This window comes from Emys orbicularis, chromosome 11, assembly GCF_028017835.1.
Source record: "Emys orbicularis isolate rEmyOrb1 chromosome 11, rEmyOrb1.hap1, whole genome shotgun sequence".
Taxonomy (NCBI): domain Eukaryota; kingdom Metazoa; phylum Chordata; order Testudines; family Emydidae; genus Emys; species Emys orbicularis.
The window spans coordinates 18,678,280-18,703,916 of record NC_088693.1 but is presented as its reverse complement, the minus strand read 5'-3'; the positions used below and the strand labels follow the sequence as shown (position 1 = coordinate 18,703,916).

The following is a 25,637-nucleotide window of genomic DNA, read 5'->3' as shown; positions in this document are numbered from 1 at the left end:
CAAATGACACTTAAACAGAGTCTAGAACAGGGGTTGGTAACCTTTGGCACGTGGCCCGTAGGGTGACCAGACGTCCTGATACAATCGGGACTGTCCCGATATTTAGTTCTTTATCCCGCGTCCCGACCGCTGTATGGTCTGGACGCCATTTGTCCCGATATTTTGCCCCGCCCGCCCCCCCCCCCTTTTTTTTTTTGCTGCGGTGGCCCCAATATTTTGTTCTTGTCATCTGGTCACCCTAGCGGCTTGTCAGGGAAAGCCGCTGGTGGGCTGGGACGGTTTGTTTACCTGCAGCGTCTGCAGGTCCGGCCGATCGCAGCTCCCACTGGCCACGGTTCGCCGTTCCAGGCCAATGGGGGCTGCAGGAAGCAGCGCAGGCTGGGCCACCTCTTCCCGCAGCCCCCATTGGCCTGGAACGGCGAACCGCGGCCAGTGGGAGCTGCGATTGGCCGAACCTCCGGACTCTGCAGGTAAACAAACTGTTCCGGCCCGCCAGTGGCTTTCCCTGATGGGGCACATGCCAAAGGTTGCCGATCCCTGGTCTAGAAACTATGTTCTAGATTAGGGAAATGTGGTTTCCAAACTCAGTTTGGCCTCATCCACAATGGTATGCTAAAACAGATTAGCCTGAACTTATTCTGAACTGTGTTTAGAACCACATATTAACCCCAGAGTAGATATGGTCAGTAGGAAAGCAGGGCAGAAATGTATATATTTTGAAGAATACAAAATTCAGGGAGAGAGACATGGTATGATACAAGAGGCATAATTAGGAATAATGAGAGAGAATTACAGAAGAGAAATTTTAAGATAAATATTGTGAGAAAAATATCTTGACGGTCATATCGTAGTAAGGAATAGTCTCCTAAATTAAATGGCAAAAAAAACATTCCTAGATGCAATTGAAAATACACTGGGCAGTAGAAAACATTGTATAGAACAATTGTGCACTGGATAAATAGACTAAGATTACCACCTAGTCCTTTTACATTTCAAATGATTGTTTGTTTTACATTTATGGAAGTCTAGGGATGAACATTTTGGTTTTTAAGATTCTTTTAAAGAGTGGATGGGGATGAAACATCTGATACGTAAGCAAAATGAATAGAAGTTCAGCCCAGGCTACTTAGGGAACAAAGATATGAGTGTGGGGGAAATTACTTTGGAGGATTAAGCGACCATATCATCTAAGTAGGATTCTGCTAGGCCTTAATCTCAGATATGATCTAGTGACTATGAGAAAAATCTACAGCTGGGGGGGGATATCTTCAGGCCCAGGACTCTTTATAACCACTGCCTCTGCTCCTCCTCCCTTGGCTTCCCTTCATTCATGGGTCATAGGTAATAAGAGAAAACTCAATGAATCTGATGCTGACAATATCTCTTCTCTATGTTCAGCAAAAAGGAAGTTTAGGTTAACCAGGAGGTCAGGGTCTTTCTATTTAAAAAAACAAAAGCCCTATGTGGCAGTTTCATACTTAAACCATTTGTCTAGTTCAGGAAAAGAGGTTTGAAAGATTAGACAGCACAATTTAAAAAAAAAAAAAGTTGAGTTCCTTTCTGCTACCTCTGGTGGTCTGTCTGACATTCTGCACTCAGCATGCACATTATCCCATGAAGCACTGTCTCTTATAAATTAACAGGAAGTGCTGTGTAGGGCAAAATGGACTCTGCAACAGGACAGGTAGCAAAGGACCTTGATAACAGTAAACTTAGGTACTATTTTTAAATTATGATCCTTGGCTTTCTGTAAATGTCAGCATTGCCACTTTTGTCATTTTAAAATTGTGGTGTGTATCAGGGAAGAAAATCATTTAAAAGCTTCAGGTTCTGGCATTGCTTTCTAAAATATCCACTTTCATAGACAGCCATGAGCTGCTCTGAGCACTATAAATAAAATTCATTTGAGAGGCTAGTGGGAGGTGAATTGAGAAACAATATATCCCAGGTTGGACTGATACAAAAGGTATCAATTTTGTGTTACCATTATCGGATTCAAAATATTGAATCAACATTTGGTTCACTACTCCTGCCTTTTCATCCCACTACCTCTCTTGTATGCTTGCACTTAAATGTGCTATTCAGAGACATATGTGCCTTTTTGTTTTCATAAATATGATGGCCAAAACTGTTAAAACAAAAGGCCCATTGACAGAATATACCCCTGTGTTCAGAAACTACACACTATTGTAATAATATGTACAAGATATGCCTTGTGAGGTATCATTTTAAAAATTCATAAATTGTTGATCAATAATATCATGCCAAAATGCACATAGCAACATTATATGTAAAGTTATGAACATGTTTCCCAGATAAGTCTGGGGAGTGGCTAAATCAATTTCTCAGAGACAAAGGGCAAGCTGACACCTCAGCCAGGTGTCAACAAGGCTGATAGACCATTACCTGCTAAGTGGCCATTCTTTGGCAAGGAAGGGAGCAGGGACAAAAATCTACCTCTAGGCTCTTAGCAAAGAAATAGTGAGGTTTTCCTTTCTTTACTAGATTGCCTGTCGCCTTGCTCCCAGCTGAAAATGCTTCTCAAAGTGGGGGACAGAGTTATAAAAAGAAAGGGCAGACACGCTAAGACACCTTTTCTCTCTCTGGCACTGCACCAGAGTAGACAAAGGAAAATAGGTGTTGGACTCGGAGTGGGAGTGTGGGGTCCTGACCTGAAAGCTTGGTCAGTAATCTGCTGGAGCATGTGGTGAGGAAGTTTGCTTTGCAACTAAGATAGTTTAAGTAGATAGTAGTAAGCATTTTATTTCTTATAACCATTTCCGAATTTTATGCCTCATTACTTATACTCAAAATCTACTCTTTGTAGTTAATAAACTTGTACTGTTTTATCTAATCCAGTGTATTTAAGTTGAACTGTCTGGGTAACTATTTAAGATAATAAGATGACATATTATTCCCTCAAAGAATAATGAACTAAATATATTTGTATGGTCCCAGAGTGGGCTGGGCAGTACAGGACATACATTTCTGGGCAAAGATCCAGGACTGGGGGTGTGTTGGGGTCACCCTGCAGAATAATCAAGGCTGGTGAGAGCCAGGGTATAGCTGGCAGGCTCCAGTTACATATAGACACTTAGGACATGGTTTGTATGCTGGAAGGCTGTTTGTGAGCAGCCCAGGTAGGAACTACTTAAGCAAGGCATTAGGCAGCCCCGGTTTCAGGGCAGGAATAACAGAGCCCCCCACTAGTCTGAATTGAACCCCTGCATTTCACAGCCGTATGTCAAGAACGGTTAAATAAAAAGAGTATAAACAGATGAAAGACAGATTCAGAGTTTTGCTTCCTGGAGTATGTCTGAAGAATGGAAAATCAAATCAGGTTCACCATAGTTTAATGATGGACTAAATTCTGGAGTCCTTACTCAGGCAAAACTCCCATTAACTTCAACAGGAGTCTTGCTTGAACGAAAGATTTGGCTCAAATCACGCAGAGCATTTAGCTTCTGCAGTTAGGTCTGATCACACACATCCAATGTGCCCGTGCAGAACTGCATTAAGTTTGCTCCACAGAACCAATTACATTTTAGTGTTTTTTTTGTTTTGTTTTTTTTTAGAGCAGTGTACAGACATTAAGCCTGGAACCTGTAGTAAAATGTAAACATTAGAACAAATTATTTGATAGTCCAAGTGTGCACTGATCTAAATACGGTTCTTTCAAAATATTCAATGGCTTCAAGCCTGACTTCAGTATATGAGGCATTCAATTTCCTCATTGCAGAAAGTAGCTGTAAGTTTTCATGAAAGTGACTCTTAAGCAGGAATGAGGAAGGAGATGTGTATTTTCTTTTATCCTAATGGAGATTATTGGGAGGGAAAGTGTAATATGGTCTCTGGCATTTTGAAAACAAAGTTCAAATTCACATTTTATTATTGCTACTATAAAATAACACTAACATTTGAATAAAACACAGTTTTTCAAACCTTTTTTGGAGATTGAGACCAGATGCATTTTTTAAAAGCACATTTTATTGCCTGTCAAGAACTTTAAATTGCAAACTTTATCTAGATGTTGAGAATGAGGAATTGCATTATTTCTCCCTTTTTAATTTTGCTGTTTAGTGATTCTTGTAATAGTTAGAAGTCAGTCAGTTATAGCTGGCAGAAAGCAGCAGTAAATGCTTCAGAATTCCTTTTATGAATTGTTTTCTGCTTCTCTGTATATTTAAATGGGTATAGGTTGTAAAAAGCAAGATATAAAAATTAATCTTTTTTTAAAGTAATGAATAGTTTGGATTTGTCAAAATTCCTAATACATATATCAAGCAAAGGCCATTTCTGGTGTGTTGTTGCCAATTTTAAATGTTCGGAGTACTACTTTTAAGTAACTGGTAGTTTTGACTACTTCACTAGTAATACAAAGAAACTGTTTTTTACCCGGATGAAAATATTTTTTCACACGTTAGTGACAAATGCTTTAAACTAATAATTCTGAGCCTGCAATAGGCACTGACTTTTCATTCACTGCAGAATAAATATAAAGAATGCTTACTCCTTTTGCACACCATTAAAAAAAAAAAAATAGTTTGGTTGGGCATAAACACCTCTCAGCAATTGTTGGGATTCCCGCAGCTCCTCACCACCGGGGATGGGGCAGGGGGACCCTGCAGCTCTGCACCCCCATGGGTGGTGGGGGCCTTGGAGCTTTTAGCTACCCCACAGCTGCCCAGCCCCTTCCCATTTTATCATGGATATTGTTAGTAAAAGTCAGGGACAGGGCACAGGCTTCTGTGAATTTTTCTTTATTGCCTGTGACCTGTCCGTGACTTTTACTAACAATATCCATGACAAAATCTTAGCTTTACTCATAGTTCCTGGCTCTGCACCTCTGAGTTCAAATTGCAACTCTCTTATAACTCAGTCCTGCAAGGTGCTAAGTTCCATTGGAACAATTTTTCTCTCTGTCTAGGTATTTTGTATGGCTACAGTCACTCTGTTATAGACAGCATCTTTTGACTGAAATGTGCTCACTATATATTTACAAGCTTAATTATATCTTTAAAATGTATCTTATTTTTAATTCTACTTTGTATTATTAAAATGGCCAAAAAATAGTAGTCGATAGCCAAAAATGGGAAGAGATTATGACCAAGAAAGCATAGGATTCAAATAGTTAGTATTTCTTCCATTGTTTGTGACAGAGGCCAGATGAGCTGGCATATGAAACCAAAGCAGAAGACCTACTTGGAACATTAATACTGCAATGCGTATAACATATAAGTAGCATGTTTTTGTTTCAATTTCCCGTTTAATTCCATGGAGGAATCTTCACAGACTATGGAATGGACTCAGTCAATGCAATTTGCCAGGATATCAGTGGAAGGTTTTGTGTTGTTGGAAAAATAATTGTGGTGGTGTAACTTTTTTAAAGGCAAAAATAAAAATAATTCACAGTGAGAGCTTGTCACTGTCTTTAATTTGGTCTTTTGTACTTAGGTATTGTAGCACTTGGGTAACAGCATTACATACCACTGTAAAACTCCACAATACTAGATACGTCAGCAGAGATAGTTAAGGATAGGGTGACAGCTTGAATTCCTTTCTTTAGCCAGTTCAGTTTAGATCTGTGTTGTCCTAAGGCTTATTTTACTGCAGTGAAAATGTTTAAATGAGAGAAGCGTTGCTTCATATTGACAGGGAATAATCTGTCACATCTTCAGTTCAGGACTGGCTGGCTCAGGAAACTGGTAATAAGATACAGAGCTTTTCACTTCTAGGTCAGCAGTTTGAATTTGTTTTACATTGGTAGAGATGGCTCTTTAGCAGCCTGTGTGAAATGAGTTGGTGGCCTATCTAATTCCTGCTGAATAGGTTTCCACATCACAATGGACTTTAAATAGGTACCCTTGTTGGCAGTCTCCACAGAGAAGCCAATGATTGAATGAGCATTGAAAATCAACTACCATCTCACCTTTGGAGGTGGTCCTATCAGGTCAGCATTGAGGCACTTTGGAGAGGGTTGCATTGTCACTGCTTGTGCTGTACCCATTATGTAACTAAATAAAAGCATCAATTTCCAGGCCTGTCAATCTGACAACTTTCACAAATACTCTTTTTAAAAAAAAAAAAAAAAAAAAAAGAGAGAACTTAGTACTGTATGTGGGGTTAAGAAGCCATGGTCTTTGCTCTGCGGTCTTGCTAAAGAGATAGAAGAGGAATTCTTGGGGAAACTACTAATAAAAGAGAATGGTTAGATCTCAGCTGGCTGTATTACTGTGTACAGCTTTAGGCTGCAGAACAAATAATTGCTTTCAGATTGGGAAGGAAGAGGTATAGCAAAATCCCATTTCTTTTTCTTTCTTTTTCATGATTTTGTAGCCCAGGAATTCTCTCTCTCATAGAATTCGTGGTAGTCCATCAAACATATGTGTGACAGACCCAGACCAGTGGGGTACAGGAGTCTGGTAGAGGGCAAATATACTGGTCACTGGATGAGTAGTTTTCTGTTCTAGTGACCAGAGAAGGGGCTGCACTAGAGTAATCAGGAACCTGCTAGAACCAGTTAAGGCAGGCAGGCTAATTAGGACACCTGGAGCCAATTAAGAAGCTGCTAGAATCAATTAAGGCAGGCTAATCAGGGCACCTGGGTTTTAAAAGGAGCTCACTTCAGTTTGTGGGGCAAGTGTGAGGAGCTGGGAGCAAGAGGCGCAAGGAGCTGAGAGTGAGAGGGTGTGCTGCTGGAGGACTGAGGAGCACAAGCATTATCAGACACCAGGAGGAAGGTCCTGTGGTGAGAATAAGGAAGGTGTTTGGAGGAGGCCATGGGGAAGTAGCCCAGGGAGTTGTAGCTGTCATGCAGCAGTTACAGAAGGCAGTATAGACAGCTGCAGTCCACAGGGCCCTGGGCTGGAACCCGGAGTAGAGGGTGGGCCCGGGTTCCCCCCAAACCTCCCAATTGACCTGGACTGTGGGTTCTTCCAGAGGGGAAGGTCTCTGGGTTGTTCCCCAACCCACATGGTGAATCTCTGAGGCAGGAAAATCCGCCAATAAGCGCAGGACCCACCAAGATAGAGGAGGAACTTTGTCACATATGGAAGAGGCATTATTACTCTGCCACCTAAAAGGAATACTCTAGGAACTTGCCTCTGTGAGCATTTTGATGGTGGCATATCATATAGTGGCATATATCGCCTTCCTAGTCAGATATAAGGCACTGACAATTTAGGTCCCAAATTTGGTGTCTTGGATGGTCATCATCTGGTGGACAATATCTTCCAACTTTTCAGTATTAAATTGCAAAATAGAAAAATATCCTCTGGATCATTCCCATGGTCTGGATGCAGCACTCTATACTGCAATGCCTAAGCCCACAAGGCTTGGGGTCAATTTGTTGTCTTGGCATCTGTGCCTGCCTCTTGGAGTGAGTATATTTTGGAAACTGAGCAGGGCAGGGGTTGAAAAAAGGTAGAGGGGACTCATTTCTTAACTGGTGTTCAAAACCTTAGTTTCCGCATTCTGAAAGTATTGGGAGCACAGTTGTGGTTAAGACATCAATCTGTGAAAACTCCAGCAGCTATGAAGAGAGTCTCACTCACTCATACACCAAAATATGTAATCAGACTGATAATTTAGAGTTTATTGGCATTTTATTACCAGGCCACAATATTTTATACCTTTGTTTTGCTTTTTCAGTTGAGTGAAATTTTCATCTTCCGATGGAGACGAGACTAGGTTTGTTTCCAAGCAATTCAGTACACTGTCTGTCTAAACTTGGATGATTATGTGATTTGTTTTGATTGGTTTATGGGTATATGTGGTTTGGTGGCACGTCATGTGAAAAACCACAAGTCTCTCCTCACCTAACTGAAAAGTCAAATACATTATAGAAAGAAGAAGTAAACAGTGCTATGACGCAGATCATATTTTTTTTTAAAAAAAAATGTTAGCTCTTGCAAGCAACTGAAAGATCTGATATATTTATATACAGCTGTAGATCACTAACTGTCAGGTTTCATGCTGTATTGCCATGAAATCAGGTGTGGGTTCAGTGTTGACGTATTGAAATATTTTTCAGTATTGACTTACTTTTTTCACACCAAAGCTCCAAAAAGCGTTAAAGGAATATTTAGTGCACTTAGATGTACAAGTGGGTTAACTGTTGCACATATGAAAAGCAATATTCTTATAACCGTTTTTTTTTAGTTTTCATTTTAAAAGGTGATTTACATTTTGCAGCAAACGTGAAAGACTGAACAAAAGTCAGTTTACTTGACCAGTTTTTGTGGGAAATTTTAAATGCTTTTGTCTCATTTTGTGGGGGTGGTGGTGATGTCTATAGGTACTCCAAAGGCCCTGTATTTCAGTGGTCTCTTTAACAGGACTAAACTGACTTTTCTCCCTTATGTGTTTTACCAAGGTCATTGTTTTTATCTTGTATTCATTTAAAGCTAATTCATTAAATATTTCTGCATCTGTTTTGGTTCAGTGCAATGAAAGCTTTCTAATAGATTTAGCTTTTACAGTGTTATCGTACTGGAGAAGAATGCTGTATCTCACAACTCAGTGGTTCTTTAAGAGGGTGTAAAATTCACACTAGTGCCTTCTTGTAACTGAATGCACTGTAAAGTGAAGCAAAAGGGTTTCACTTGTTACCTTTGCTGTTGCTATTTTCAGGGAATCAGTAATTCTCAGTTCAGACTGCTCTCTTTTCAGGCCGCTGGGAATATGGGATAATAAGCACTCCTGAGAGTGCTTAAACATTCTCATGGTCATGACAAAAGTAATAAAGTTCAACAAGTAAAACTAATTCAGGATTCATTTATTTTATTTCCTTTCTTATAGACCTGTACTAGTCAAGCTGTCTTCCACCTTCAGTCTGGTATCTGTCAGCTCTTTCGAGAAACTCTCATTCACAAGGGGTTTGTGGAAATTCAGACTCCCAAAATCATCTCAGGTACGGTGTGGTTTAATGTGGTATGGCATTTACTTAGCACAGCGATACTGGATTGATATTTGAGGGGCTGAAAAATGATTTATTGCTTGTTAAAAAGAAAAAAAAAATTACTCTTTTAAGTTTAGAATAGCATCTCCTAGAAAGAAAAAACAGTGTTCTGTTGTTCTCCTATCCTTAGATGTTAGTAGTTGGCTCACTGCTTGCACCTTTTAGTGTTAGTACTCCTGACAAGAAAGGATTATTATTACCTGACTTGCAGCTCTCCTGGGCATGTAAAGATTCTGTTAAGTTAAACAAAGATTGAACTCTTGAACTTGAACACTCTTGAATGTTGGGTACCACCAATCTAAAATCCGATGCACTTAACTTAAATGCAGCTTCCCCACAGAAGAGCCTTCTCTCACTTGATACTGAACATAAGATCATTCCGTGGTAGAAAATATTGCAAGTTGTCACATCTATAGAGAGCAAAATAAGGTTATTTGAAGCTGCTAGCATAGCTTTGCATGGAAGCATGGCCTAATGGCTAACGCACATGACTAGGAGTTGGGAAATGTAGATTCTGTTCCTGGCTCTGCCACTGATTTGCTGTGTGACTTTGAGCAAGTCAGTTAATGGTTCAGTGCCTCACTTCTCCCATCTGTAAATTGGAGATGGTATGTGCCTGCCAGGGGTATGGCGAGGCATCAGTAATGTTGCTAAGATGTATGGCAATTCTCTGATGGAAGGTGCTATATCAGGGCAAAGTATTAGTGCTGGTATTCTTTCTTTGGATATGCCTTACCCAGACATCTTTCTTAGAAGTGTAATTCTCCTTTTATTTTATGAAACCAGTTGTCAGCTGAGACTGTAACGGCAGCCTTTTCTAACCTAATATATGTAAGCAATTGTCTTACTACAGAAAATCTCACTGAACGCAACAGTTCACCACCTCCATGTTAGATGTCTCTGTGTTATAAAAATAAGAAATGATGCTGTAGTACAAATGGCTCACAAGGTCTCTCTTTGCATATGACCCTCCAGGAAGTGTGCCATTCTTACTGTGTTGCATACCAATAGTGCAAACATCCTATTTGTTTCAGTGAGGTTATGTTTATGCAAAATCGTTAAGTAAAGTAGGTACAGTCTATGCTAATTTTCATATTTAAATATCCTAGCTGTTTCAGTCTTCAAGATTTCAAAAGTTGTTGGTTCATGCTCAAGAATAATTACGTTACCGTATTTACTTAAATTAAGCCATTTCTACTGAGTGTGCAAAAACAGCTGCTGAAAATCTGAGATCTTTGGGGATAGGGTGGTTGTGTTGCAACTCAAATGGCATAACAATTTTTGCACATGAATTTGAGGAGAGAGGGTATTGGTAAAAGAGAGAAGCCCATCTTTGTGGAAGAGAGGATAATCTTTCAGTACTTACATAGTACTCTCTCATCTTCAAAGCTCTTTAAGAACATTAGCTAACGATTCCTCACAACATCTTTTGTTACCTAGATAGGAAAGTATCATTCTCATTTTATAGACAGAGAAACAGAACAGTAAAGTGACTCACCTGAGGGCACAGAAGAGAGTCAGTTTCAGTTGTGGTATTAGAATGCAGGAGTTCTTGGCTCCTTATAACTTTGCACTCAAGTGCGCGTGCTCTCACGCTCTCAGGATAACTTTTTATGCCCAGCATGTTACACCCCTAAACTGAGTAAAGGATTTAGACATACAGTTACCATTGAAATTAATGGTTGCTCTATGTATATTCCCCTAATTGGTTTTGAAATATCTCATCCTAAGCTTTACATATGAACCCAAACGTACTTGAATAGATCAACCTCGGATTTTGTAAGTTTTTATATTTTAATTGCTGTAAACATTTGCTTTTTCAGCTCCCAGTGAAGGAGGAGCCAATGTGTTTACTGTATCCTACTTCAAAAGCAGTGCCTACCTGGCTCAGTCTCCACAACTGTACAAGCAGATGTGTATTTGTGCTGACTTTGAAAAGGTTTTCTGCATTGGACCAGGTCAGAATAACTTTGTTTTATCAGAGTTTTTCATGCTGCAGTGATGGCTTAGAGCAAGCCTGTGACAAATGGGATGATGTGCACACACTCAAAGTTTGAATCCTTTCGCTTCTTCTCTACATACTGAACAAAAGTTTCAAGGAAGGGCTACTAATTGGACTAACATAATGACCATGTTTAAGGGGTAAGCTGGTGGAATAAAAGTGCAATGCTCAAGTCAGACGCGCTGATAGAAAGCACTGGTGTTCTCTAGCCAATGTTGCCATGTAATATTCCAGGCTCTTGGATGAAAAAGAGTGAGGACTAGAATGGAAGTTTAATTCAGTGATGAGCTAAAACAAGCTAGCAAAGCATCTACTAACTCTGTGATGCCAGAAGCTGATGATTCTTGATGAACATGCTTTACTTGTCCAATACCAAGCAGTTAAAAATATGCTTAGTTTTTTACATTCTTTAAATTTATTTTAATTCCTAAAATGCACCCATCCTGTGTTGTATGTCTACAAACAACTTCATTTAAACAACACCCCCAATGTAAATTGGATTGAGAGCAAAGAACCCTAGTCCTTAATTTCCAATCTCCCTTTCCTCAAAAGCTTTTGAAAAATAGAAATAGCGTCCGCTGACCACTAACATATATCTTTGTCAGAACTTTAAAGCTGGTAACTAGTGATTTATTTCTAAATTGGCAGAACAACTTCTAAAGTAAGAGAACTAAAGATTTCTAAAGGTACCAAATAAGTCTTGCTCATTAGCAAAATTAAGCTCAGGGGATAGCCCATCTCTACAGGACGAGTTGTGTGTGGTTTTAGGTAAGAGGAATTGTCATGCTCACGTACAGTAATGCATGATGGATGCTAGACATGATGTGATTGAGTTATTTTTTGTAAATCAAATATTATTGTAGTCATTTCCTTTAGGATACAAGGTCATTTAGAATTTGTACTCTAATTTTACAGTGTTTAGAGCTGAGGACTCCAATACACACAGACACCTAACTGAGTTTGTTGGTCTGGATATTGAAATGGCTTTTAATTACCACTATCATGAAGTGGTTGATGAGATTGCGGACACCTTAGTACAGATATTCAAGGGACTTCAAGAAAGGTAAATAGAGCGTTTTTAAGTCCGTGGACAGCTTCATCTGCTTGAGATCTCTAGGGTCCTTGCAGGAAAGTAGTGGGCGCTCCATCCTCACTCTATCCAATAACTGCTAGGAACCTAATTTATACCGAGAGAGCTTCAGAATTAAGGCTCTTACTCTGCTTGACTTTCCTGTGCATCTTAGATTTTGGAATTCACTGAAGAAATGATCTTTTTCTACCCGGGGCTGTAATTCCTAGGGTATGACAGAGTGCATTAAGAAAACTCACTGTTCTTCTGTTGGAATGGCCTCCTAACAGAAATGATCTGTCCTCAAATTTAAATGTCCTTACTCTTGTGCACATACAAACTCTTTGTCCTTATTTTGATATTGAGCTGTATATTTGCTCTTACAGAAATTTTGTTAGAATCCTATTTATTGTAGTAGTCAGCATTATCTGCTATGAAAGCCAACAACAACAGTATTTTCAATTTTTTGCCACATACCTCACATGACAAATCTAGTTCATCAAGTTCTGGGAGGAAATCTAACATCCATTTACAAATTATACAGTATCTTGCTGCCATAAACACAGATTCTATTACCCGACCAAAAGGAAATCTCTGTTTTTATGATGATTGATTTATGTAATACACCTCTACCTCGATATAATGCTGTCCTCGGGGAGCCAAAAAAATCTTACCGTGTTATAGGTGAGACCACGTTATATCGAACTTGCTTTGATCCACCGGAGTGCGCAGCCCCCCCCCAGGAGCACTGCTTTACCGCGTTATATCTGAATTCGTGTTATATCGGGTCGCGTTATATCGGAGTAGAGGTGTACTTAATTTCAAAGGAGTAGAGCTAGTAAAGAGGGTTGTTTTTTTGTTTTGTTTTTAAGAGCAATGATTATGAGGAATAATCTGGTCAGTCAGTTACTTCTTGAGAGAGGAATGAAGCAGCAAGAGTAGTGTTAAAATATTTAACTTTTGTAATATTTAAATAGGGATTGCGTTATCTTGGATAACATTCGGTTTTGATTATATAGAACTCTCCCAGAAACTGCTTCAAATTAGTTTGTGTGTTGCAAGAGTAACCTCTTGTGGCAAAAATATGCACTGCAATTGTAAGCTTATTGTTTGACTGCAAATGAAATACCTCTCCTCTTCGCCCCACTGCCGCCCTCTTCCCCCCCCCCCCCCCAATGTATACAGGTTTCAAACTGAAATTCTGACAGTGAACAAACAGTTTCCTTGTGAACCATTCAAGTTTTTGGAACCAACTCTGAGGTTGGAGTACCGTGAAGCTCTGGCTATGCTCAGGGAAGCTGGAGTAGAGATGGGGGATGAAGATGATCTAAGGTACATACATATTGTTGGAATGTAGTACAATCTTGTAAAAGTGGTCTAGCACCGTCTGTTGTTAAGGTGTCAATTTTGCATTGTGTGACCAAAGAGCATGAGAACACATCACAAGTTTTTGAAATGAAGAATAAACTAGACCATATCTGTTGAAAAATTAAAGTGACTGGATATGAATTTTTTTCCCCCCCACTGTAGATTTTATACCTTAGAAAGCCCAACACAAAACAAACTAAAAGTACAAAGAGGGCGGAACTCCTTTTAAGAATAAAACATTTGTCTGCCTAGCAGTGGCAGGAATCTGTGTGAACATGATTTTAGTTCAAAAACTCTACAGTCAAAAATCTTGCTTATTGATCAGCCCTTCTACCATGGAAATTTGCTGTACATTTTTTCCTGTTTAACATTGGTCCTGATCTAATTCCCATTGATATCGGTGGAAGTTGATAAAGGCCCTGTGGGTTCACAACAGCGTCCAAGTACATTTACCACATTAAAACATTTCTGCTCTTTTGCATATGTACAACAACATAGAGGTGTGTGTTACTCTACAGGTAAATAAAAATCAGGGCTTTGGAGTGGAGCCCGGAGCTGGAGCGCGGAGCAGTGGAGCTGCAGGTTTTTGCCTGGAGCTGGAGCGGAGCTGGAGCACAGCTCCAAAGCCCTGAAAAAATAACAGATCTCTGCCCCCAAAAGGTTGCAGTCTAAGGGCACAATATTGCAAAATGCTTATTTCCATATCTAACTGGTATCATTTTACACCCATTTTACACAAGTGTCAATGATTATGCAAGGCAGTGGGGAATCAGGCCCATAATCTTTCACTAGTAAAAATAGTGTGAGAAGAACTGGCAAGGTAATAGCAAGCACATATGTAGATATCAGTTAATTCAGGGGGGTTATATTTCTGCAAAGTGGGATGTTTTAGGACACTACCACACTTCATTTAAGAACACAAAGAAATGTGATTAATGTTTTTAAAATTCTGAGTTGTAGGATCTAAAAATATTCAGGAACTATTTGTATGTTTTCCAAAGGAGGGTGTGGGGGAACCCATCAGATATAAATCTGTTAAATTCTTTGAGGTGTATGTCTGGTAAAGGTCTTATTCTGATGGTGAGAATATTTCTTTTCAGCACACCTAATGAAAAGCTTCTGGGTCGTCTGGTGAAAGAGAAGGTAACAGTCACTTCAGAATAAATTACTCTCTTTATTAAAACTGAAGCTTAATTTCAACATAGAAAACTAGAGAGAAATGTCTGTTTTGTACAAAACAGCTTTTTGCATCTCTAATGCAGGCTGTTGTCTGAACAAGCCAGAGTCATTTGGGCAGCATTCTATGATTGGCATAAGACTTTCTCAATGATTGTTCTAGATCAGTGGTCCCCAAACTTTTGAGGGTTGTGCCCCCACTTACCCATGTCTGTGCCCCTTGGGGCTGGGAGCGGGGCCGCAGGTCTGGATGGGGGGAGGGTGAATGTGGACAGATAACTGGTTAAAAGACAGGGAACAAAGGATAGGAAAAAATGGTAAATTTTCAGAATGGGGAGAGGTAACTAGTGGTGTTCCCCAAGGGTCAGTCCTAGGACCAATCCTATTCAACTTATTCATAAATGATCTGGAGAAAGGGGTAAACAGTGAGGTGGCAAAGTTTGCAGATAATACTAAACTGCTCAAGATAGTTAAGACCAAAGCAGACTGTGAAGAACTTCAAAAAGATCTCACAAAACTAAGTGATTGGGCAACAAAATGGCAAATGAAATTTAATGTGGATAAATGTAAAGTAATGCACATTGGAAAAAATAACCGCAACTATACATACAATATGATGGGGGCTAATTAGCTCCAACTAATCAGGAAAGAGATCTTGGAGTCATCGTGAATAGTTCTCTGAAGACATCCATGTAGTGTGCAGCGGCAGTCAAAAAAAACAGGATGTTAGGAATCATTAAAAAAGGGATAGAGAATAAGACAGAGAATATCTTATTGCCCTTGTATAAATCCATGGTACACCCACGTCTTGAATACTGCGTACAGATGTGGTCTCCTCATCTCAAAAAAGATATACTGGTATTAGAAAAGGTTGAGAGAAGGGCAACTAAAATGATTAGGGGTTTGGAATGGGTCCCATATGAGGAGAGATTAGAGGGTAGGACTTTTCAGCTTGGAAAAGAAGAGACTAAGGGGGGATATGATAGAGGTATATAAAATCATGAATGGTGTGGAGAAAGTGAATAAGGAAAAGTTATTTATTTGTTCCCATAATATAAGAATTAGGGGCCACCAAATGAAATTGATGGGCAGCAGGTTTAAAACAAATAAAAGGAAGTTCTTCTTCTTCACACAGCGCACAGTCAACCTGTGGAACTTCTTGCCTGAGGAGGTTGTGAAGGCTAGGACTATAACAGGGTTTAAAAGAGAGCTAGATAAATTCATGGAGGTTAAGTCCATTAATGGCTATTAGCCAAGATGAGTAAGGAATGGTGTCCCTAGCCTCTGTTTGTCAGAGAGTGGTGATGGATGGCAGGAGAGAGATCACTTGATCATTACCTGTTAGGTTCACTCCCTCTGGGACACCTGGCATTGGTCACTGTCGGTAGACAGGATACTGGACTGGATGGATCTTTGGTCTGACCCAGTATGGCCATTCTTATGTTCTTGTGTTCTAGGACAAGGAATTTTATATTCAAGAATGCTAGAGCTCATAACAAATGCAGTGTCCAAAAAGCTAGTATAGATACTACAGTAGTGCCCTTTTTTAACTATTGTTTTTCAAGCTAAGTTATGGGTGAAATAAATGGATCAACTGTTTCTCCTTTTTTTAAATTGTGCAAAAGTTAATAAAAAGACAAGGTTTAAACTAACAGACCTTTTGTTTAGATTTAAAAGAATCATTGATTGTTGCCTCCTCTATGCAACCCTCACCTCACCCCATTTGATCTAGTATTAACTTTATTAAAATATTTGTTGTCTTACAGTATGATACAGACTTCTATATTCTTGACAAATATCCTCTGGCTGTGAGGCCTTTCTATACAATGCCGGACCCAGGAAATCCTGTAAGTAAAGTTGTGTAGTGTTGTCAGTGTAAAAAAAGCGAAGTTTTAATCTAGCTATGAAAACCTAATTTGACAAAGCACAGCTGAGTTAAAAACTTTTTCTTATGTGATCTGCAGTTCCAATAAGATTTGTTGTTCACATTGGTATTAAGAATAAACCAATATCTGATAGGTCATACCCTGTATTAGTTACATTTACTGTTAAAAATCTGCCAGAAAGAAAGACAAACAGAGCTGTAAATATTAGAAACCCATAGGAGAAAACTTCCCAGCAGAGGCCTTGTCTGTCAGAGTACTGCTGTTTCTGTAGTCACTAATGCATGGAGAGCAAAACTAGTCTTACAGGGGAATAAAAGCTCTAGCAGAAGCCATGCTTTCTTGGGTTTTTGTATGGAGTCCTCTAATTGTTGCCAGAATGGGCTCTGCATTTTTACATTTACAGTTGCTGAAACTCCAAATACAAATGATGTGATTCTGCAAAGAGGGAGGTGGCAGAATTCAGGTTCACAAATCAGTTTGTCTGAATGTGATGACAGGAAGCAGAGCTGAGTTTACTGATGCTGATGCAGCCCACAGTACTTCACACCGTCACCTAGCTGCATCAAGTATCATAGGTGAAGTTACTGAAAAGCGCATTTTGTCGGGTTGCAGGCTGAGCAGGTGTCAGTGGGAGAAACACCCTTCTTTCCAACTTCAATCACTAATGAAATGCAAACTTTTCCTTTCCAGAAAAACTCCAACTCCTATGATATGTTCATGAGAGGGGAAGAGATTTTATCTGGGGCTCAGAGAATTCACGATCCTCAGCTGCTGACAGAAAGAGCCCAGCATCATGGTGTTGGTAATAAAATGTTTAAACTTTGAAAGATTATAAATTGTGAGATAGAATTTGTTTTTTCATATGACTTCCAAAATCTGTGCAAAGCATTGGTAATGAGGGAGAGAACAGTTCAAAATTGAAGCATGAAATGAAAACCTTTTTCTCTGTCTATTTCTGTCTTTAGTTTCAGGTATGACAGGCATACTTCCTTGTCTGAATCATTTGCATCAAGGGAGTTCTGAATGTTTTTCTATACCTTTAAAGGAAGATTTTGGGACAGTTTGATACCATAATCTGGGGCACTATTGCAATAGTAATACTGGCTCTTGCATAACATTAACTAATTTCTTTCTAATTTAACCATTTTTAATCCATTATAGTGTTAATCCTTAAGAAAAACCTATAAACTATTTTCTAAGGGTCCGTAGAGAGTACAGGAAGTAGGAAGGCTTTCCGCAGCAACAGACAGGGCACTCTTATCAGAGCAAGTCCTACCCTGGCGTGGTTCTGGTATACTACTTCCAGTGCAACTCCTCACTGCTGCTGACCCTTGGGTTTTGAACCAGTAAGAGGGGAAATGGGTCATGTAGGGAACGTCTATCAGTGGAACTGGGGAGGGAATCCGCGTGGATGCAACCTGGATAATAGAGGGAGACCGAAGGGAAGTGAGTGGAAAACAGAAGTGAATCAGCAGAGGTGAGGTGAGTATTGAGTCGGGATACTTTGTGAAGGGTAGCAAGTAGGGTGGCAGTGCATCTATCTTGGAGTTAAGGAACAGCAGCTGGGAGAGCTCTCTTGCTGGTGGCTGTGAGGAGACAGAGAAGCTGAAGAGAGTACACTGAGCTTCAGCTTCTCAGAATAGTGTACCAGCATGAATGTTCCACTATATTTCTCAGCTCTGTAGGGGTTAAGATCACCAAGATGTTCAGTAGAGGCCTAGCTGCTATTCCACTATAAAAGGCATTCCCCAAGTAAATCACATCAGGGGACTTCATGGAGTTTCATTAATTATAAATTAAAGAGAATATTCCATATAAAGTCATAGCTTCTAGACAGTGCTTCATTATTTACATCTGTTTGATGGCTACAGACCGACATCTGGTTTCATGGCTTCATTGCCCCAGTTTTTGTTTTGTAAAATCATTATGGACACACCCAAGCATTTAGTCTTTGGGCTTCTTTGAGTATATTAGTAAGATGAGACATTAGCTCTGCATGAAAATAAAAATTATTTTCTTCTCTAGACTTGGAGAAAATAAAGGCTTACATTGATTCCTTCCGTTTTGGTGCACCTCCACATGCAGGTGGTGGGATAGGTAATGTATCTGCCTTGATTTTATTTTTTGCTAGGTTCCAGTCCAAGTTTAACATCAGATGGTCAGTCTCAAGTAACTTTATTTAGGATTACAGTAATCAATCAAGTGTTCAGAATAAAATTCAAAAAGTTAACCTGGGTGTATGATGTGGCCTTGTTGAGCAACACTGTAAGTTCCTTATCTAAGAATATTTAAGGAAAGAAGCTTAAATTGTGAGCATTAGTAATTTCTTAAAATGGAAAATATTGAGGGAACAATCTGCAAAGGTTCAGAGACACAGAGCACAAGAATAAATCACTTGTTAGTCACATTGATCATTCTGATTCTCAACTTTAATAAAAAAAAATACTCTACTTCGTATGATTTATTATAACTGACTTAAAGTGAATAAAGATAGTGGAGGCTCTAGGCCGCTCACTGCTTTTGATTAAACCATTCTGAAGTCAGGAGAAACCAGTGATTGCTTTTATTTTATTCATGGTGAAGTTACCCAGCTGAATCTCATTGATCAGCTACTTGTTCAGCAAAGATATTGAGGTTTAGGGGTTTCCTACGTATGAGCATTTTAAATATTAAAGTGAACAAAAATGAGAGAATTTTTCAAAGTGTATAGCATTAAATTTTAAAATGCGTTTTAAGCACAGCAATTTGCAATTGCACACACTGGTCTCAGCAGCAAAATGTAACCTATTCATGCATTTTGAAATAGAGTTCTATATGTGTCCTAAACACAGTAAGTGCCCGAAACCAATGCTCTTTGTTTCGGTCTCTCTTTGCACAGGTGTCTTCTTATCTTTGTAAAATGAATTTAGAAAATTCTAAACAAATTTTCAGAACAATTTCTAAATCAGATATATTCTTCAGTAATTAGATTTATAAGAAATTGTAAGCAACCCATTGCAGAGAGGGCTTTATGTCAGATGCAAGTATTAGTGAGCTGGAAAGGCAGCCTGAACAGTGAAGTGGCAACATTTGCTGATAGCCTGACCAACCTAATAATTGTCTCTAGAGAAGACTGTGAGGAACTTCTGAGGGACCTAACAAAGTTAGGTGAATGGGGAGCATCATGGCACATAAAATTCAGCGTTTATAAATTGGAAGGAATAATAATTTCAGTTACATCCAGTAGTAGGTATTAGTTCTAAATTACCTGTAACTACTATGGGATAAAGAAGAAACTTCCCCAAAGCATAGGTCATTCCATAATTGTCTAATAAAGTTTCTGACACTTTGCCCTGAAATATTTGGTAGTAGACATGGTCAGAAACTGCTCGGATGTGTACTGGCATCTACTATGTTCTTAAGACAGCACTCCTGGCTCCCTTATTTTTTCTCTCTTCTCCACCTTTATTATTATTATTAATTGTAGCACCCAGAGGCTCCCAATGAAGTTGGGGCCCCATTTTGCCCTTTAGTGCCCACCTACTTAGTGCGCATAGCCCAATCCAGGCACACACTAACTAATTTTATGAGGCAGCATAACACATGGCAGAATGTGTGTGGTGTTGGGAAACTTTCATTTTTTCTGGTGCTAGTTCCATTTTGTAGTCAGTTACGCTGATATCTGAGAGCAGTTGTATGCCCTGTTGTGTGGTGGTCCTTACTCTGCTGTATATAAAGCTTGCTAGAATTGTTAACTGTGTGTTCATGTTGTCAAGAGTTAGAAACTAATGACTGACTAGACTGGATTTCATTTTTGCAGGGTTGGAAAGAGTAACTATGCTCTATCTGGGACTGAGCAATGTTCGTCAAACCTCCATGTTCCCTCGGGATCCCAAACGACTAACTCCTTAAGACGTCGGTGTGAAAGTTTTCTCCAGTCCCCTGCTATTGATCAGCCTATACCCTGACTGCTTGTAATATGCACTAAAATAAGGCAGTCAAATTTACTGAAGTGCCACAACAACAATATTTTGAATCCTTCATTATTATCCGTTTAAAGGGAAGTATTTTAATAAATCTGGAATGTTTGCAATAGGTGTGCGTACATTTTTTATGTAATGTCATACTTACGTTCAGTTAATGTTATACTAGTGCATTACTTAGCAAGTTTCTAAACACTTCAGTTTTAATAAACTGTGCAATAAAGACTACAAAAATAGGAATTTTTAACTTACAGCAACAAGATTGTATATCTTGTAGTACAGTATTTGATCGAAGCTTAAACAATAAGTGTAGACAATGGTAACCTAAAAAGCAGGCGGAAAGTAGCAAGTTGCTAACTAATTTACCTGATAAACTGAGTATTGTGAAAAGCAGGTGAAAAGTTGAACTTTCTTAACTAAAAGTGTTCATACTAAATTGTAAAAATAGATTGCAATAAAACTCAAAGTAAATTATCTATTCCGTATCTGGTTTTTTTTCTTTGGGTTCATATAAAATAATCCTGAGCATACAGAAGTTGTTTGGAAAGAGATGCTACAAACACCTGAAGTTTAATTGGTTATTTTTTTTCTTTTTGTGTATAACTCCTTCAGAAAGTAATATAAAGACAATGGGACCACTCTTAGTTTTAAGATTGTGTGTGTATTACCCATTTATGTGGTGGGAACCTGCCCCGCCCCTGTCAGGAAGGGGTTAAAGAACTACTCTGGGCAGTCAGCTCCAACCCCACACACCTGTGAAGCCTGCTCCACCAGGAGAAGGCCAGCTCCTTAAAAGTGAGTATCTAAGCCCAGTAAGGGGTGGCATGTACAACAGAAGCAGAGCTAGTTCACAGAACTCCCTAAACCCACAGAACAGGGACTGCTGACTAGAAAAGCTGTTTAAGATTCTCTGCTGCCTGGTCCCTCTGGATAAGTAGATAGACCTTGTTTATTTTTTTCTTTTCCTTAGAGCTCAGGAAGCTCAGCCTGATAAGGGGTTAGAAACCCAGCCCCGACAACTGACCCCATTGCCTTGCAAGGAGAGTGGGGCAAAGCTGGACTTTTTGTGGGTTACAGAACTGTTCAATTTTTCCTTTCTGATTTGGACTATGGGGAGGGAGGGAGGAACTGCCTCCCTGATATTCACAACTCGGGGGACACAGCTCCTCTTTAGACCAACACTATAGCAAATCATGCGGCAAGAGAAAGGTGCTGGGGCAAAAGAAGCACCCAGAATGGCGTGCTCTAAAGGTAAAGCCTCTGACAACATACAAAACAGGAATATCTGAGGAGAAATCAGCAAAGACATTTCAAGAGTAATGCATAGAAAATGAATTTTAAAAAGAGATTCCTATGAGGTGGTTTCTTAGTGTCCGGATCCTTATGGAATAGTTAGTAAAAGAGGGAGAAAGTTTTTAACATATTTACACCATCATTTTAAGACAGGAGAATAATATGATCCAATAAATATTGGGTTCTGATCCAATAAATATTGGGTTCTGTTAAGTATAAATCCTATGAGCAGGATGAACTGAGCAATCTGCCACTGTTTTGCATCTTTGATATATAGAACTGAAAAACTACATTTTTTATTGTTGATTTTTTTAAAGTATTTTATATTCTGTTCATAAACTTGTACATTATTTCCCCAACACAGTGTTGCCACCTGAAAGCTCTTGTATTAACTAGTCTTTACTTTTAAACAATCCATGTAGATATGGGGGGGGGAGAATACAAATTAGGATGTGTGCATTTGATTATAGCCCACAAGCATCAGTTTGTGGAGCAATTTAGTCATATTTTTCCTTATTTTCTAACACTGATCAGTTTTAAAAAAAAATTTGCTTGAGATTGGCGTTTTCCATCTCTCTATAGCTTGTTGGTTTTTTAAGCCTACCAAGGTCAGTTGTGCCTTCTCAAGATGGTGCATTGCTTTCTATAATGAAATAAACTAAAATTATTAATCTTTGTATATATGAAATGTCTACTTGCAAAATCTTCAGAATGAGCGTTTTGTTAGAAACATAATTTTGGTGAGGCTAATATCTGAAGTAGGTTTTACCTTGTGAGTGAGGCTATGTTGTAGGCTTTGACTCCTAAAATATCAATGCTAGATTTACTTTTATGCTGTCTGTGGAGGGTCAGGTGTTAGCTGGAATATGATGTATTTAGTAATAAATTGCTTATTGCATGAGAGATTTTAATTATGAATACACGATTTATGGAAATACATATTTGTGTTCATTACTTTCATGCAGGTAATTTATTTAACATAGAACATCTTTAATTCATTGTATGATTTTTGCTAAATCATGTAATCTTCCCATACATTGGTCACTCCAGCTGTAAAACGGTGGTACTTAGATACCTAATCGCTGTGCTGTACTTTATCCATTAGGCTAAAATTTTCAAATATGGGTGCCTAAAAATTAGGCACTTAATTCAATTTTTATGCACCTCAATATAACTAACTTGTTTTGCAGAGGTGTTGAGCATCTGTGACTCCCAGGTTCTAAAATGTTGGCCTTAACATTTAACATGTTTAGAGATCCTTCTATAGGAGGAACTTTATAGATGCTAAGTGTTTTTGCCACCTTGATGTTAAAGTGCCTGGAAAAGCAGATACTGGTTATAATACAAGGATCAAACTATGTGCAGTTGTGGAGCATATTTCAAAAAGGCTAATCAGTTTTTGCAATTGCCATCTAACAAGGCTTTAAGCTCTAATGTTTTGTGATGGAGTTCTCTAATAAAACATAATCAGTTTAAGATGCCAAAAGCTTTGATAGAAGTCATGCAATTCAGAAAATACACTGCACAGCTTTGCTGTTGAGCTGTTGTGATGATTTACTGTGGAATTTTCCCAGAATTATTAATTTGTTTAAAATCTGTTGCGGTGTCCCGGTTGTACTTAACAAGCTAAATGGATTATAAATACAGCTGATTATCACAGATTTATTACTGTTAAATCCTAGCTTCAAAAGAGTTGTTTATTCAGCTAATCCAATGGGAATTAATCAAATTCAATTAACTTTTCTCATACAGAGCTGGTAATGTATCTGGATGACAGTCTTTTTTGGAAGCCCCATTTATGATTAAAAATCACTGCCTCGTGTTTTGTGCCAACAACAAATTGAGGAAAGACTGTTTCAGAAAGAATTAAATGCAGGTTGCCATTTGCTCCTTTTGCCATGAAAGTATGCAGCATGTTTGGTGCATACATACCATGTAATCACTGTGGGTACTCTCTGGCAATGAGCTGTATCTGTTTTTCCATAGGAGCTGTCCTAGCTCATGTTTCAGTTCAATTTATTCACACTGGCTGTACTAGGGCCATATTTAGGATGTGAGGCTGGACTCCTCTATATGCATAATCCTTAATGTACAATTGGCTCGTGGCTGCCTAAAGAATAATTCACAAGAATAAATACCTTCTACATTAAGATTTATATTCTGCTATGGTGGTGGGTTTTTTTAATGTGGGGGTAATTTGGGGTGTAAAACACTTCATTGTAACATAGTTACAATTGTAGGAGAACTATTTGTAAAGTTTTATGGTGCTGTCTTAATAAATATTGAATCTCCTATAGGAGATTTAGAAAAATCAAAAATTGTTCATAATCCTTAATTTTCCCCCATTTTTTGGGAGGGATCCCAAAATTTTAAACATTGATCTGCATGACTGCTTCCTTTATTCCAATCCAGACTTCTGTTTTTTGTATTCTTAAAATAAATATAAATATATATATATAGAGAGAGAGAGACAGACAGACAGACATTAGAGTCTGTTAAACTTTCCAGAATCAGAAAGGATATTAGAGAGCAATAGCCACAGAGCCTCTGTAAAACTTGCTTTACTTCTAAAATTTTCATACAAAGTAAACCTAGGGCCTAGTTCTCTTATGAGAACACATCTGTATTCTTCAGAAGAGAGTTCTCTGTCCCGTTGGGCAGATTCAAAGGCAATTCAGAGCTGCCAATCAGTGAGCCCAGGGCTCTGCAGATCATCCACTGGCTGCATAGAAACAGAGTCCTGCCTTTGCCAGCAGGAAGTCAGGCAGAAGCAAACCTTATTATTATTTCCATTCCTTTATTTAACTTTAGCAGTCAGAAGCATGCAGTTATGGGGTGGACCTACAGAGCAGTGGGCTTCCTGATTGACAGCTCTGAATTGCCTTTGAATCTGCCCAGCAGCAGGACAATCCACTTAGGAGTATTGCCAGGCATGCTATCCTGTAGACAATAAATTAGCAGCGAAACCAGCCTCTCATATTAGGAAGCAAAAACCATTTCGCAGAGCTATTGAAAGTTGCTCTGAACATTAAGAACAAGAGAAGTTGGTGCATTTTATTAATAAGAGGAGAAAATTCATTTTATATTATCTGGCTTTGATATCCCCATTCCTCTTCCCCCTCTGGCTGCTCCATTCATGCTTGGATGGGGTCCTGCCTAATTACAGCTGCCTGGCTTGAGTTTTCTTTTCTTAACCATTTTACTCCGTCTTATCTCCAGCCAGGTATCAGATGAGGCAGAGAAATAGAATACTTTGCTCCAAAAATCACAGTTAAAAGAAAAAATGATGTATTTAGATTAGCTTCCTTTAAATGCACTATTATACACTTGGGAATGTTAGTCCTTTTATTTAACTTCTGTTTTCCTTTCCCATCTAGCCTGTTTTCTCTTCATTTATAGTCTCTTCATCTGCAAGTATTTGTTCTCCTGCTTGTGAGAATCTCTTGGTCTTAGTGGTCACCTTTTTTTCTAAATTAACTTCACAGTGCACTTCTGTTTTTTCTGAACATCTGTCCACTATTAGAATCTGGTCAAGTGTTCAGTTTGTAGTGTCAGTGCATGGGGTGGTGGTGAGGAGGGTGTGGGAAGCAGTATGAAGCTTCCATTAACTTTCATGTGTGTTTTTTTTTTTTTAAAAGACTTAAAGCCCTTCTACATATGAGAACCAAAACAAGAGTTGGATTTTAGCATGAGTAATGTCCAAGTTATATGTGGATGATTTTTACAAGTGCACTAGTCATTAACAGGCCAAATAAGGCTGTGAACTAATTTATGCATTTTCTGCTCATTTCTAATGCCATGGCTTTTCTTTAACTTCACATTGACACACAGGGTCAATGTTTTCATTGCTAACAAAACAAACATTGTCCACAGTGGGAAATGTATTTGGTAGAAGGAGCAATCTAGTGCATTGATGTCAGGA

The 25,637-nt window shown here is 38.8% G+C and overlaps 1 protein-coding gene across 1 annotated transcript in view; it reads left to right on the top strand.

The window, feature by feature from the left end:
* The window catches only part of DARS1 (aspartyl-tRNA synthetase 1), a 67,633-nt gene extending 46,736 nt beyond the window's left edge, over window positions 1-20,897 (top strand). Inside the window, exons 8-16 of the mRNA XM_065413117.1 lie at window positions 8,800-8,911; window positions 10,783-10,917; window positions 11,877-12,024; window positions 13,216-13,362; window positions 14,499-14,541; window positions 16,341-16,421; window positions 17,151-17,262; window positions 18,486-18,557; window positions 20,260-20,897. Of these exons, the coding sequence (XP_065269189.1) occupies window positions 8,800-8,911; window positions 10,783-10,917; window positions 11,877-12,024; window positions 13,216-13,362; window positions 14,499-14,541; window positions 16,341-16,421; window positions 17,151-17,262; window positions 18,486-18,557; window positions 20,260-20,351 (942 nt within the window). The 3' untranslated portion in view covers window positions 20,352-20,897. The remainder of the gene's footprint in view (window positions 1-8,799; window positions 8,912-10,782; window positions 10,918-11,876; window positions 12,025-13,215; window positions 13,363-14,498; window positions 14,542-16,340; window positions 16,422-17,150; window positions 17,263-18,485; window positions 18,558-20,259) is intronic.
* Window positions 20,898-25,637: the final 4,740 nt, after the last annotated feature.